The sequence below is a fragment of the Lepisosteus platostomus genome, chromosome 12 (genome assembly GCF_059453375.1).
Source record: "Lepisosteus platostomus isolate fLepPlt1 chromosome 12, fLepPlt1.hap1, whole genome shotgun sequence".
Classification (NCBI taxonomy): Eukaryota; Metazoa; Chordata; class Actinopteri; order Semionotiformes; family Lepisosteidae; genus Lepisosteus; species Lepisosteus platostomus.
Window position 1 is genome coordinate 42,139,575 of NC_142622.1, and position 15,084 is coordinate 42,154,658.

The 15,084-nt window shown below is 35.8% G+C and overlaps 1 protein-coding gene across 4 annotated transcripts in view; it reads left to right on the top strand.

Moving 5' to 3' along the window:
• bbs9 (Bardet-Biedl syndrome 9) overlaps window positions 1–15,084 on the top strand; it is a 150,298-nt gene that overhangs the window by 41,292 nt on the left and 93,922 nt on the right. For 3 of the 4 annotated variants that reach the window (XM_088602054.1, XM_088602052.1, XM_088602053.1), the window contains 5 exons: window positions 3,156–3,170; window positions 5,790–5,930; window positions 6,668–6,763; window positions 7,705–7,877; window positions 9,165–9,317. In XM_088602054.1, the coding sequence (XP_088458180.1) occupies window positions 3,156–3,170; window positions 5,790–5,930; window positions 6,668–6,763; window positions 7,705–7,877; window positions 9,165–9,317 (578 nt within the window). The remainder of the gene's footprint in view (window positions 1–3,155; window positions 3,171–5,789; window positions 5,931–6,667; window positions 6,764–7,704; window positions 7,878–9,164; window positions 9,318–15,084) is intronic. The other variant, XM_088602055.1, reaches the window with a different exon arrangement.

Genomic DNA, 15,084 nt, shown 5'->3' on the forward strand with positions numbered 1-15,084 from the left:
TGGGACTAATGGGAAAGTCCTACACTGACAGGCTCAAGGAACTGAACCTTTTTAGTGTTTTGAACAGATGAGATGATGACATGAGTATCTGAGTATTCTGAATGATCAAAGCCATTGACAAATTAATCCCTGCAGACTTCGTAAGAATGGACAGTGAAACACAAACGGAAACTGTCTAGAAGTTCATAGAAGATCTACATAGATGTAGAAGAGCATTTATAAACCTGGAACAAGAGGCACTTCTTTATCCTGCATGGGAGAGGGGAGCAAGCGGCCCAGCCAGGCTGTTGAAGCTGATACCCTGATTACCTTTGGATGAGATCCTTGGTTTGAGTAGCTGCTAACTACCAACTGGAATAGATGGGCTGAATGACCTCCTCTGGGCTGAATATAACCTTTCTGACGTTCTTAATCTAAACAAATCCGAGTCCCTCTAATTATTATACCATCGTGTGTGTAACATGAAATACAAGACAGTACAGTTTACTTGTCATTTTAATTCAGTGCTTCCTTGTATATCCTATTTTAAGTAATGACTTTGTGAGGGAAAAAAAAAAACAGAAGCACTGTTTGTATCGCCCCAGTTAATTTACTGCCTGGAAAAAAGCAAAGTGGCTTGAACAATTTAAGCTTCATTTCAAAGATATTTGGTTTGGCTTAGTGCTGAGCAGGAGACTTGAAAGAATTCCAAATTACTGACAGGTTGCTCATTATACATTTTGTTTAAAGGCAGATATAGAAATAAGTGTCAGATCTTAAGACAAGGGTGTTCAGTTGTTGTTTTTTAAAATAGTTTATTGTATTGTATTTTTACATTTTTCTGTTTCTTCCACATTCGGCTATTTCAAGTCAAGAGCCTCCTAGCTGAGATTGAATCTATAAACAACAGAAGCTAAAGGCTCATTTGTTTCTTTGCATCTAATCTCATAAAGAAGGCCTTTTTTCAACTGGTGAATATAATCAGTCATATTGACAGACTTCGAGGGTTGTGGGAGTCTGAAACAAGCTTACCCAGCCGTGTTGTTGAAGCTGATACTCTGGTTTCTTTCAAGAAACAGCTGGATGGTCTCCTTTCATTTGTATATTTTATTATGTTACGTCCTGCCTGCTCTTTCAAATGTACCCTCCCTTTCCCTAGGAATAAGGAATGATTGGTCTTTATTCCTGTAGCTGAAGGACTGGCACATAAAATTTTAACCATGGGGGTTTGGGATCAGGTTGCTTTCCTGTGATCTAGAACCAACCATAGATATTCCCACTCACGCCATTTTGTCATCCAGTGTGACGGTGTCACAGGAGTCAGTATATAAAAGATGCCTCACTGACAAATAAGTGTTGCCTAGCAAAGACTATTTTGTCTAAAATAATTTTGTAAATAACCTGGTTTCAGATACCCAGTGCTAACTCTCATACTACATTCAACCAAGCCCCTGATGTGTTGCAAAATGCACAGTCAAAACTAAGTTTAGAGGGGAAATGTCATTGGGCACTTTTGACTTTTGTACATATTGTTGATTTAGTGTTTGCTGCATTGAAGGAGACTCTCAGAAAAGGAATACGGACAATTCCTTGTTGTATATTCATGTGAGTGTCTGTATTTACACTTATCACAGGGATGAATGTAAAATGAGTAATGTTTCTACGCCATGCTGCCCGTAAACCCACTCTCTCTCTCTCCCGGATCTCTCAGCTACACTGCAGTTGACGGGAAGGGTTTTAAATCTAGGTTCTTACTGCATTTTTAATGAGGTACAGTAGTACATTGTGGGAGGAGAGGCAACCAACAGGAAAAACAAACACCTGCAGTTACAGGGGACAAGGGAATTTACACTTGATGCTTCTTTCAGATTTGATCATGGATTATTGTTAACTAGGGACATGAGGACATATTGATAAAAGTATCCATTGTGCTAAATTTTATGAGGAATGGAAATCATATATTATCATACTAATATGTACTAACTAACTTAAAAATATATTAAAGGTTTTTTACTTTTGTTTTTAACATTGAATTTGCATTTTTTGTTTCAAAAACAGGTGGGGAGATTAACTTTATGTGAATGTTTCATGAATATGACCCTATGTTTAAAACGTTGTTGGAAACAATTGTAACCCGAATTTTCCTTATTTTCTGTGTTGTTTTTATTTTATTGTGAAATTAATTTGGTGATTTAACAACAGTGAAACTTGTGTATACCATCCTCCCAGTTATTTGTACTGCAGAATTATGATACAGGTAAATTAATCACAAAGTCATATTTAAGTAGCTATGTGAGTTGATATCTGTAACCTAGAGTTTATTTTTTCAGTTACGTTTTTGCTGTAAAACACAGTCCTTTGTAATGCTTGCAAAGATTTTTGGATATGGACTTTTCGCTTATAATTGTAGATTCAACACATTCCCATAGGAGCACCGGAGTAAAATTTCCTGGAAGTCTTTAAACATAAATTTAACTGTTGTCCGAAAGTAAAGTAGTTCTTAGTCATCTTTAAGAAAGCACAGCTCACTCTCAGTTGCATTCCAGCATTAATGTGAATATATGATAACATGACTCAGTCAATATAATTTTTGGTAATTTCTCCATAATTTATTGTCCTTAAACCAATTACCATTATCATTATCACTAAGTATCATAATTCGATGAATGTTAATGAGTAACCCTCTATTTCATTTGTAGTGCAACTAGTACTCTCTGGAGGAATAATGTTAGGAGTGCAACATTTTCCATTATCTGAGTGATACTAGTTATTGTGTTTGTTTTTTTAATTCTTGAGCTTAAGTCTAACATCCAGTTAGTCTATTAAAAAAAAGCTTTGATTATCCTGTGAAGCCTACCTTCTCCTGTGATGTAGCAAGAATTGAGTAGACCATAGTGTTCAACCATTAACAACTTTTGATCTACTCTTTTAATGTTGAATCTTCTGTGAGATTACTATTTTGTCTACGTAGTAAATGTTTATAGATTCCTGGGGGCTAACGTGTAGAAGCGTAGTCAGATTTTGATTTTATATCAAAGGTCTTGAATGAAATGTGATTTAGAAACGGTACTCTTAAATAAACAGGGACAAGGGAGGAAAACTACTTTTCTTGTCCTCCTTAAGATGTTTTAATTTGACAATTTTTTGTTTCTCTTTGCACTGCTTTCATTTAACAGAGCTAAACCCCGCAGGTGAGTATGATATTATTTAACTGGTGAGAGCAGAACATTCAGAAGGGGCAGGAAGGCTGTTAAATAGGAATATTTATGTTTTATAGAAATCTGATATGTATGTAGAAAACAGATCCGAAGTGGAAGTAAAGCATTCCAGCATGCTGGCTTGCTACCAAACATCGTTGTCTGCTTCAGTTTTTAAAGATTTACTGATGCTCTGTGCAACAGGTGTCTCCTTCATGTTTTTAAAACAAACGACTCTGATACAGAAGTTAGCACATAATGTGCTTTAAAGAACATTGCAACCTAGTGATGTTACATTTAACCTAAAGAAGTTGTAACCAAGAAAATAGTGAAAGAAATAACCCATGTGCATCAGACTAATATAACTAAAACTTGTTATTTCATGTGAATTCTTGAAGTTTTGTGATTACATTTCCTTATCCTACCTCATAACTGGTGAAGGTATCACCCCTATCAGCACCACCTTAATTCTTGGACCAACTCTGATAAAAACGGGAGACTTGCTGTCTAGATAACACACTTCTGTATGCTTTTCTCAAAATAAAGGAAGAGACAGACATCTGCAGGGGTGAGCAATACTTAAAGAAAATAGTCACAGGTCACAAGTCTGGCATGTCACTGGCTAAGGAAGTCTGTCAGTATCTACAGTACTGTCAAATCATTGCAGCTGCACAGTGAGAGAGAAAAAAGGCTTTTAAAAGTGAGACCTTAATGCTAATTCTTATATAGTTGATGAGGAAAAAGAAATTTAAATTGCCATAAACCTTCAGTACTGTTATATGTCCTGGATGTAATTGCACTTCAAATGTATTTACTCTGCAGTGCACTTAGATTCTTGTGAATCCAATTGGTACAGATGTTTTACACTATTTATCATTTAGAGAAAATAAACACAAAACTTAAAATCTTAAAATGTGAGCCTTTTGTTTCTATCATTTACATATAAAACATTGTTATTTCATTTGTAGGAAATGTATAGGACAGTCCAAGTGAAAGATTTATAGCAGACCTTATCAATTCAGTCAATTCATCAAACCACCAGCTCATATAATAGAGGAGCAGCCAGGGAAATGTCTGGACAGCAGATTTATTAACAGGTTTTGTTTTCTGAAAGTGGTGCAGAAGATGCTAGGTAAAACGTTCGCCAGCTGAAAAACCTCATTCTGCATTCCAAAGATTTATTATATGACTGCTTTAATATTGTAACCCAAAGTTATTGTTGGGACATCGACAGATGGTGACATAAACCCTAGAAAGATAAAGGCTTTAGAATAGTGTTCTGTCAAAGTCTTCTTTTGTTTGGCCATGGTTATGGATTGTCTACAAGATATTTAATATTTTCTCTGTGGTACAGCTAATTTTCTTCTCTTCCTAGTTTAGGTTTAAATGACTTTATCCGTATGTTATCAACAAGGGAATCCTTCTTCACTTTGGAATTGAATAATTGAATAAGAGCACCCTCTCTTGAGCAAGTGTGTTTTGACCTAATGTGTGGTAACTGCACTAGAACTGAAAAAAAAAGTACTGTAAAACATTTGTGGCGTATCTTGTTTCTGAATATCCAATGGTGAACAGAGAGAATACAGACCTGATGATCTTTTTATGCTCAACATGTTCTGTTTCACCATTGAAGCCATATGTACACCAGAGCTGTGCTTCCGCTTGTTCTCACTGGTGACTCTAAAAACAAAAGAATACAAGAACGGCACAATTAAACACTTGTACTCTCTAAAAAAAAATAAGCACTGGCAGGTGCAGGTAGAATTTTTAATTGCTCAATTTTTCAAATTGAACCATTTTATTTTTTGGAGGGGGGTGGGGATTGTCCGCAAGGTCTTTATGATATATTTGCAACAGAGAAGCTTTGATTTTTATACACTATCATTCTTCCATGAGCCTCTCTTCTCCTTTCATATTTTTAAAAAATCGGATATGAGCTTGGCAAAGCAAACCCCTATAGTAAACGGGTTAAATTACCTAGCCAGACATAACAGGAAAGAATTAAGGAAGTGCTGGCGACCAGTACTTGCTACTGGAATAGGTCTCCTTTTTTCTTCCCGAAATGACTCTAGCAGGCCGAAAGAAGTGTATAAACCAAAGCAAAGTTGTGTTTTTCCAGTGGTCTTTTAGCAAGTTCGCCACTGTGAATCTCAGTTACTGAACCTCCTAGATAGGGTCTGGTAAAACTCCTGGAGAGCGTATTTGAGGCTCACCAGCTGAAAGGAGAGCTTTGCATGTAAAGCAGAAATGGACAATAAAACTATTAAATTATGTATCTCCAAAGCGAAAATATTCAGAGGGATGGGAATGTCTGTGTGTTTGAAATAGCTAATTGCTGTTATTAATGAGCAAAATTATGAAATCCATGCTATTTTCCTGAAATTCACCACATTCTCATTTGTTTATACATTTAATTTTAATTGTTTATGTACATTGTGACAATTTGAAAGCTTAGGTGGTCCCTTTGTCTACAATTTTTTTATCGAGTTACATTAGATGTTGTACACGATGATGTATGACATTGTAACAGTCTCTTTTGAAGGTGTGTTTTTAGATAATTAGGTTTCTCCGTTGACTTCAGTTTAGTCATTTCATTTTCTTTCCCTGTTTTAGGAGTTCCTCGGGTTGCCCAGTGTCAGTTTTCTTTGCCACTAAGGCTAGTTTCCTACCCAGCTTCTCCTTCCAAGAATGCAAATTACAAAATCACCATTGACACAAACAAGCCTCCAGTCAACCTCTCAGAAATCTTCCCAGGTAGTGTTGATTTGAATTATATGCTCAGTTTCCTTGTTACCTTCTTTTTTTATTTGATATTTTTACAAGCATTGCATTTCAATAATTAGTTTGTAATTTTAGTAGACTAAACATATAGGATGTGTACTGACATTCTTAAGCCAGTATTTGTTGCTACGTGGTGTTATTTAGGATTTAGAACAAATGGTCGTTTCTTTTAAAAAAAGAAAAGTTATATGATAGTTTGGCAACTGTGAATTTATCCATTGTTTACAGTGTGATTTTTTAAAAAAATAATTGGACATTCAAAAATGTGTTTTGATTTCTTTGGTTATTCTGTGTGTCAGCAAATATCAGGCTTAAACTCTTTCCAGATGTTGTTTTGTGAAACATTCCCATCCCTTAAAACTAATGTTAGACCTGTCCTCCAGGATTCTGTCTTTTCTGGGTTGATGATCGGGAACTGGGGATCACGTCTCGGAAAAATCTTTTGCTTGCACTTAAAAAACAAAATAGATCTGCAGCCTACACTTGTGTGGCGAGCAGTCTTAGATAAGGAGCAAAGTTGTTGTGCAGCAGTTCATTCATCGGCGTCCTTTGCCTGATGATAAATCTGAGACCGTATCTCTGTCTGACATTCTTCTTTTGAAGAAGTCTTAAAATAACATTGCAAGTGTATATCTTTTATTGTTCAGCTGTGAGTGACTGGTATGCGACTTCTAACTTGCATCTCCTGTTTTTGTTACTATATCTGAAAGATTTGGTAGAGAAATCTGACGAGGAACATGTAAATGCTCTTGGCCTCCAGTTAATAGCCGGGTCCAGAGTCACTCTGCTAGCCTCAAAAACATCTCGTGAGTATATACATATCATCATACATTTTTTTTCTCCAGAATATTGAAATCCATTTCAGGTTTTAAGGAATCATTTAGACATGATTTTAAAAATGGCCGAGTTGGAATGTGGATTGTGCAGGTGTGAAATGCATTTCCACATTATTTGGGAACAACTTAATCAACAACATTGCTAGCAGAATTTGCACAATGCACTGCAGCCTCAGTTAGCAGTCTGAAAAGGGGGAAGGGGTGTCTTTTATTACTGAATATCCATTACATTACAAATGATGTTTTTTACAGCCCTGAAACACTCTTATTATATGAGAAAAATAAATATATACACTATATATATGCTTTCCGATTGATCAATCGATTGATCAGTTCCAATCAACGTGGTCACTGGCAATTGTTCCTTTGTTTTTATTACAAATATACAAGCTCCTTATCTGATGTAACAAAAATATACTGTAAAAAAATTGCTAATTGCTAATGCAGCACCCACTGTAAGCAACAGACCTACCCCTATAAGGCACCTTTTGATATTCCTGAACTTTAATCCTATGAAGTATTTATTTTTATTTTATTTTTGTTTGTATTTGGACCAGCGTTACATCAGCTGTCTGTTACACACGTTTATTTTATGCTATGTTATTTCATATTTTTCATCTAACAGAAGTTAAAATGTTCTCTACCACTTTGGCATTGGGCACACTTGTGATCTATTCTATGCAATTAAAACATAGGAAAAGTTCATTTAATCGTGTTTGTCTTTTTCTCTGCTATGGAAAGGCACAGCATTTAAATACCTGAAATAGTTTTATTAAATTGTAGTGATACGCATTTTTAATTGTATATAGATTTAGTTTAATATGTTTTTATTTAGAATAATCACAAATAATGGTATGCAGACAATATATCTACAGTATATGCATATTTTGTTTATCTCTCATTTCCCTTAGAGCGGTACCGAATTCAGAGCGAAGCCTTTGAAGACCTCTGGCTGGTAACTAAAGATCTGGTTCGGCGCTTTGAAAAGCATTTTGCCAAGCATGGAATCAGAGACTATCGGTGTAGTTTCACTGGACCCATTCCTCTGCTGGAGTATTTTGAGACAGTAGATCGTCATTTCGAGGTTAGTGCTGCAAAAGTGTTGCAAGTTGAATTAAACTTTACTGCTGGGACCAGAGGCTTGGTTTCATCACATTGTAAACGTCCGTTTACAAAATTAGCTGAAATGTTTGCACTTTCTTTGTATACAAGATCTGCGACAAATTAATTTTGTTGACAATTGTCTGAAGAGACTTACATTTGTACCCTTGTATATAGTTTGAAATTTTACTGAAACAGTCTGAATGAAGTGTCGTGCACCAGAACAGTGCTCCATCTAGCATTTGAACCAACCCATAGCCTTTCAATTACAACTCCAGAGCCCCAGCCACTACTGTACACTGCTGCCAGTGTAATTGATAAAATCAAGGAATTAATAAAAGCAGAGATTGTTTTATGAATATAGAGCTTCACTGAAAGAACAAGTATCAATCACTTTTTTTTAGTAAGCTTGCTTCACAGAAAGGTCTGCAGTGAAATCAATATGTAAGCAATGTATAAAATATCTTTTTATGTAATTATTAAGCATGTGTGTGTAATATTTTGAAATATCTTTATATGCTGAAATATTTCAATAATCTTGTTTTTTTAAATCTCCTGTTGACTTCTTGCAGAAAGAAAGCCGCCCCCACTTTGTTTTTCACTCTTCTGATGGCCTTCTTGCTATCTTTGAATGTTTTCATACAGTTATCATAGGAATTCCTGCTTTACCAGATGTTAGATCATTGTTTTAATATTTATTTTGCAAAATAGCTACATTTTGCCTTGAGGGTCTGTGGTGGTTTTTAAAAAACCAGAGCAATGTCTTGTGATGGTTTAATCATTTTTAAGAAATGATGGTCTTTCACAGTGACATATTTCTATAACACTTTCATTTCATTTTCTGTTCCACCATTCTTCGTACACGTTTTAAAAAATCCACACAGAAGGCTTGGTATGGCATATTTCTCATTTTCTTAATCATACTTGTCCGCGAGGTGATTTAATTAACTGACGTTTCAGACACCACTGGTGAGTGAAAGAACGATGGCTGTGTATGGGCAGTTAACTCGCATGACATTACAGTGAAGGGGCCCTGACTAACGCTCTCTTCAACATGCCCCTCGCTTGTTGGCATGTCTGTGTGTGGAGGTGAAACTGAGGTGAAATTGTAATCAGACATTCCAGCTGTGGGGGAAAAAAACAACAGAAAGTCTGACTGAACTTTCTAATGAGAACGTAACTAGCCCCTTTGGTAATAAGAAGATTCACATTAGCTTCAAAAGCGATGCCTTGTTGCGTTGCTAACCCAATGAATGGCGTGCCTTTACAGTTGCGTGTGAATGCAGAGAAATATCAGGACCTCCTGGCGGAGAGAGCAGTGCAGTTCCGAGCAATTCAGCGCAGATTATTAACGCGCTTCAAGGACAAAACCCCAGCGCCCCTGCAAAACCTGGACACCTTGATGGAAGGCACCTACAGACAGGTTGGTTTCTTTCTTTCCATGTCGGAAAAGTAGCCACGCATACCTTGCTGCGCTGCATCGAGCAGGGCAGACCTGAACTTCTGAGTACTGGAGATATATTCAGCAAAAGGAGCTCATACTGATCCAAGCATCCCCCACCCAACACCAGTGCACCTGGCTTTTGTTATAAAGAATTCAGTGCCATCTCTGGATATTGTAGATTAGTCAGTGAGTGGAATGACTCACTTATGATGTACTTCAGGGTCTGATTCTTAGAATATATTATCATTATACTATAATTATACTATTATGCACTCAAAATAAAACTCTTACGTTATGTTGCTAATGGTTTTTCCCAGTGCAAGCTTTTGTAACAGAAAATCATGTGGTTAAAGCTAAAGAAAATTCATACATGCTCAGAATAATTGTTTGGACACTTAGGGCCTCATTCACTCAAAAACAAAATCAGAGTTCCATTGTGGTGTGAGGGAGATGTACAAGATAATGTGCCCTAATTAATTATGTACCACCCAGTTCATTAAGATAAAGATATTTAAAACTGACAAGAAGCTGAATACGTGATCAATGTGTGGCATAACAAGTGGGATTTAACTTGCAGTCGCTTGATAGAACAAGTTGGAAGTTGATTGAATACTGGGGTGTGTTTAAGGCATCAGCATCTGCATCTGCTAAAGTAGTCCTAAAGCAGAGACATGGAGTTCACAAGATAAACATGTTACCATAAAAGAATCTAATGCTTTAATTCAATAGGTGTCCCACTTTATTATTGTGTATAGTGTAATGTCTTGCAGAATCTGAGGAATTGGTGATATGATATGTATCATAAATAAGGTCGCTTAGCATACATAGCACAGAGTAGCAGAGCAGCGCACATGACCCAAACAATACAAAGAGCCCTGTTCACATGCATGTTTCCATCCTCTGCTTCTGTTCAGAAGAATGTACCTTCTCAACCCTCATCCTTAGGGACTGCTGTGTCTGCTGGCTTTCTTTCCAACTGGGCCTTTAATCACCAGTGCTAACTGATGCATGTAATTGATCTCCTTGCTTGTTTAGACTTTTTTCTGCATTCGGTCCTTGGTTTCAGAAGTCCTACATACAGAACATCAGACAGTCTCTCGTAAATGTGCTACTTATTTGCTCTCTTAATGCAAGATAAAAGCTCTTATTAGGTGATCGCATTATGATGAACAGTTACAGATGAGAAGGACAATGCATCAAAGACTCCCACAATGAGTGTTTTTTTTTCCTTTTGCTGAACTTCAGATTTATTATATTTCAGTTAATGTCTCAGGTATCGGAAGAGAGTCATACCAATTACAAACCAATGCTATACAATACAGCCACAACATTTTAAGAACTCAAAGAATAATTATAAACACACTTAAAACAGGTCTTTTAAGGAACCTAATTTAATTTGCCTTTGATTAAGATCTTGACTGCAGCATGCCTCAGATAATACTGTAGTTCCCTATGACCAATGTTGAGATGTGCTGACTTGGAGAATAACTTTGCCAGTAGGCTAGCAGGTCTTTGGAGCTTTGTTTGAGAGAAGCAAAAAATAGCTATGCACCTATTGAAACAATTCTGTGCTCATGTCTATGTCCTCCATCTGTTTATTGTTTAATTTGCTTTATTTGTACTTTTAATTTGAAGATTTGTAGTAACGTTCTAGATTTCTCACATTCCTGCGTATTGTGTTTGCTTCATTGGTCTAGGGGTAAGACTGTCTAGCAGATTTCTGGCTTGTAAATTGTGGATTTCTGTTTTGTGCTTCTAGTTAAGAGCTGATGTAATATTCCTATTATCAGGGTTGACTCGTGCCTGTGCCAAACTTTCTTGTATTTCACATGGTTGCTAAAACATTGGTTACCTACACATACCTAAGGAATTAATCATTTGGACCTCGTATCTGCTTTCACCTGTGCTCTCTACAACTTTGTCTAATAGCCCTCTCCTGTTTTGTAACCTTTTTTACATCTGCACATTCTTGGGACTCTTGAGTACTTTGAGTCCAAAACTCAAATTCAGAATGTCTTTAACATACAAATGTAATGTTTAGTTGTAAGAAAGCACATCTGTGAGGATTATGATTCCAGTTGTGTAGTGGTATTTTCACTGGAAATACTTCTCAATCAATGAAGAGTAATGGGATCTTCTTTGAAGTCTTCTTTTGTAAATAACTCGTTCAATATTGGACATGGATCATAAATCAACCCATTTACACTGTTAGAAAGCAAGTCAGTTTGTCTCACTCACCCATTACAGTCATTGAATCTCCTCAATTACCAGCTTGTTACCCATTTAGATGTGTGAGAAAAACCAGAGAAGTAAAGCGATCATGAGAGGCAGGATGAATTTTTTAAACAACTTATGGATTCAAATGGATTTTTTGTTTGGAACACAGTCATTTTATAGGTGTTTAATACCGTATGCATAATTTTTTATAGTTCACACATTTAGCAAAAATGTGAGGTTCTTAGCATTAGCTGCTATATCTTGAATTCTGCTTGACAGAGTCACTTAAAAGAGGCATTAACTCTCCACACATTATAAATGCAAGTACTTAACCTGCAGGTAATGGAATTTCTTCCCGAGTATTTTGTGGCTGCACCACTTTGTCAGTTCGAAGCCTTGAACATTAAAGAGCTTTCAGGGTGTTTGCATTTACTGTTGCACCAAAAAACATGATACAGTAACTTTCAAATGGTTTAACTCCGTTTGCAATTCATCGATTTAGAAGGTTTATCTCTGAAAGCAGCGTGACGGGTTCCAAGATGTGCCTTACAATTACAGGCTTCAAACTGTCCTTATCCAGCACTGCTTAACTCTGCACACATTGTTGCCACATTTTGTTTACCAATCCCTATAAAGTATTGAGTTGTAGGCTCTTACTGTTTTTCGGAGATTAAGTGTATTTTGTTACCATGTTTTTTTTTTGGTGGATGCATCTTCAGTTGTTGTCTCATGTTTGATTTAAAAAAAAAATGTTTTCATTGTCAACCTCAAATAGATTCTTGGGAGTTGACTGCTATCCTACGTACAGTGCAGAGAACTGATTACATTTTTGGAAAAAGCACTGCATTTGGGTATTGTGACTTTATTGCTAAGTCTACAGATCAGAGAAAATGGATAAGTCACAGAAAACAAATAAGATGTCACTTTGTGGTACTGGCAAATCGCTACTTGTGACTGGGGAAGATACATGCAACACCTGTTGTTCTTTGGGGACAAACTTGAGTGGTTATTGCTAACTTGTCATACAATCTGACCAGTGCGACAAAAGAAGGGAAAAGCTCTCTCTCTCTGTTCCTGTGCCATTGTCACTCTTTCTAAGTCTGTCTCTTTCTCTCTGCTACTGTGAAAGCACTGGGTAATTATTGTCAGCCACAATGGGCGGATTTAAGGGTCTGTTCATTCCACTGGACAAGTGGTTTTTGTAAAAACTAGATTCAGCAGAATGTAATTTTAGCCATCGCTTGTGGAGAAGAATAAAGATTAGGAATAGGAATGCAAAGAGAGAGTCATGTGTAACATGTCCTGTTATTAACTGGTATAACAGTAATACCACCAAAAGTTCCTCTCCCCTTTACAGATAATAGACATTATTGTTATGAAATATGATATACAGTAGTTTTGTATTGTGTCCAACTGTGTTTGTTTTACAACATTAAAACAAAAGTAATAAAGCAGAAATAATGCTAATTAATTTCGTAGTAGTTGAGTAAATCGCCAAGAAATATAACTTCATGCTAATATATAGACCAGAAATGTAAACTCAACTCAATTATTTTTTTACAGTACGCTTTTCTGAGAAAGCAGTTGTAGTATTTCTAGTGTCTGTCTGGACAAACAGAATTATAATAATGAAATCCTTTTGAATTAATGGATGTTGAGGAGTCATTTAGAAGTCTGTTTCAGAAGCAACGTAAAATACTTTTAAATGCATGACTTACACAATACCGTATAATGTATTTTGCAAAAGGTTTTCATAATGTATTGATGAATGTAATTTTAAAAGAAAGTTGTAAATATTGCATCTTTTCCAGCCATGAGCCTTGACTCATTTTAAACCTGTCAGATTAAGTTCTAGTAAATGTGTAAATTTAAAATAACTGCTAATAGTATGATCATCAGGTTACAATTGCCTAAACTCCATTTCTAACTAGAAGTGGACTAATAGGAGCCACAAGAGTTGTAGACATTATAGTTGAAAATGCCAGCATTAGATTCCCCCACATATTTCACTCTTAATTACTCATATTTCTGGCAGAACGTTAAGCAGAAATCTGGACTCTGTGTCAGACAGGAAAATCAAGTGTACTTTGTGATAATTACTGTATCTGACATAATCCCAGGGCAGTCAACTGAATGTATGAAGTTGGTCATTGAAAACTGTAAACTGGCAAAATATTAATGGATGAAGCAATATTTCATCTTCTTTATTTCCAATACATAGTATGGATTTACCTTCTGTTTTGAGTCAAAATGCTTAGGTGTTCATATTGTCTTTGAAATACAGAAATTGTATTGTAAGAAATCTTATCATGGAAGTCATCGTTTAAATGACTTAGTTTAAATGAACAATTACACCAAAACATGAATGTTGGATTGATCATTTTAAGAACTGATTGCGCAGTGTCCGTGAACTGAAGATGATGTGTTTGATTATTTCTAAAATAATATGCACTGTGCTGTTAAAGTTAATTTATAATCTCTCTTTATATTAAATATTTAATTAATATTGAAATGAGCCTTTTCTCTGCAAGTCGATTAATCTTTTTGCAATGAAAGCCTAGCCTTGAAATTAAACAAAATATTTTCAAGCTTTAGAGATTGTGCTTTTTTTGTTTAATCAGCAATGATTTTAATTTCCACCAGTATACCTCTCTCGTTACTTTTATACAGCTGTGTCGTAAGATTTCAATGCTTGACATATCAGTTCATGTAAAACAAGAATGATTTAATTATTAATTAATATTATTTAATTAATATAATTCCATTACACAATTAATAGAATTTAATTAATCATTTAGTGATCGATAATTACTGTGGGCACGAATAATGCTTTGTTTGGCAGTGAACTGCTGTGGCATTCAGGAGCTGGGGAGCATCATACTTTCATTGTACCAGCGCACAAGCTTGATTTAATTATTTAATTTCCCAACAGAAAAAGAATCTGACAGTTTTGCAGTTATTAATCATATGTCTGTTTGATGGCTGGTACAATATCTGGCACCCTTTGGAATGGCGCTGGTTTTATAATTCCCTTCTGCAGTTGTGATGCAAAATTCACATGAACAAACTTCATGCCAAGCTGCAGTCTGTGCAAGTAGTGTTGATTTTATTACTGGCCACAGCAGATTTGGTGTCAGATAAAATGCTGATTTATGATGCTTGTTGCTTGTAATTATTGACTTGATGATACTGGAATCTGTACAAGTACTTATACTGAATGCCACATTAAACTCCCATTTGTGTGAAGCCATTATAGGTAAGTCCTTATAGAAAAAAGTCAAACAAGTCATGTGATCATTCCTTTAATTTATAAATCTGTTGAGATCTAAAATGAAATTTCCCATAACAGCACTTTTAGCCAGTTATGTGCCGCTTCCCAGTTTGGTTCAAATTGGAAGTTTCTGATATTTTATTTCAGCTAAAAGTGAAGCAATAATGCTTTTATTGTTATGGTAAGGTATCCCTAGATTTTTGAGGACGTTAATTATGTACACTTTTCAACCTCAGGGTGTTTTAGGCTTATTTAAAA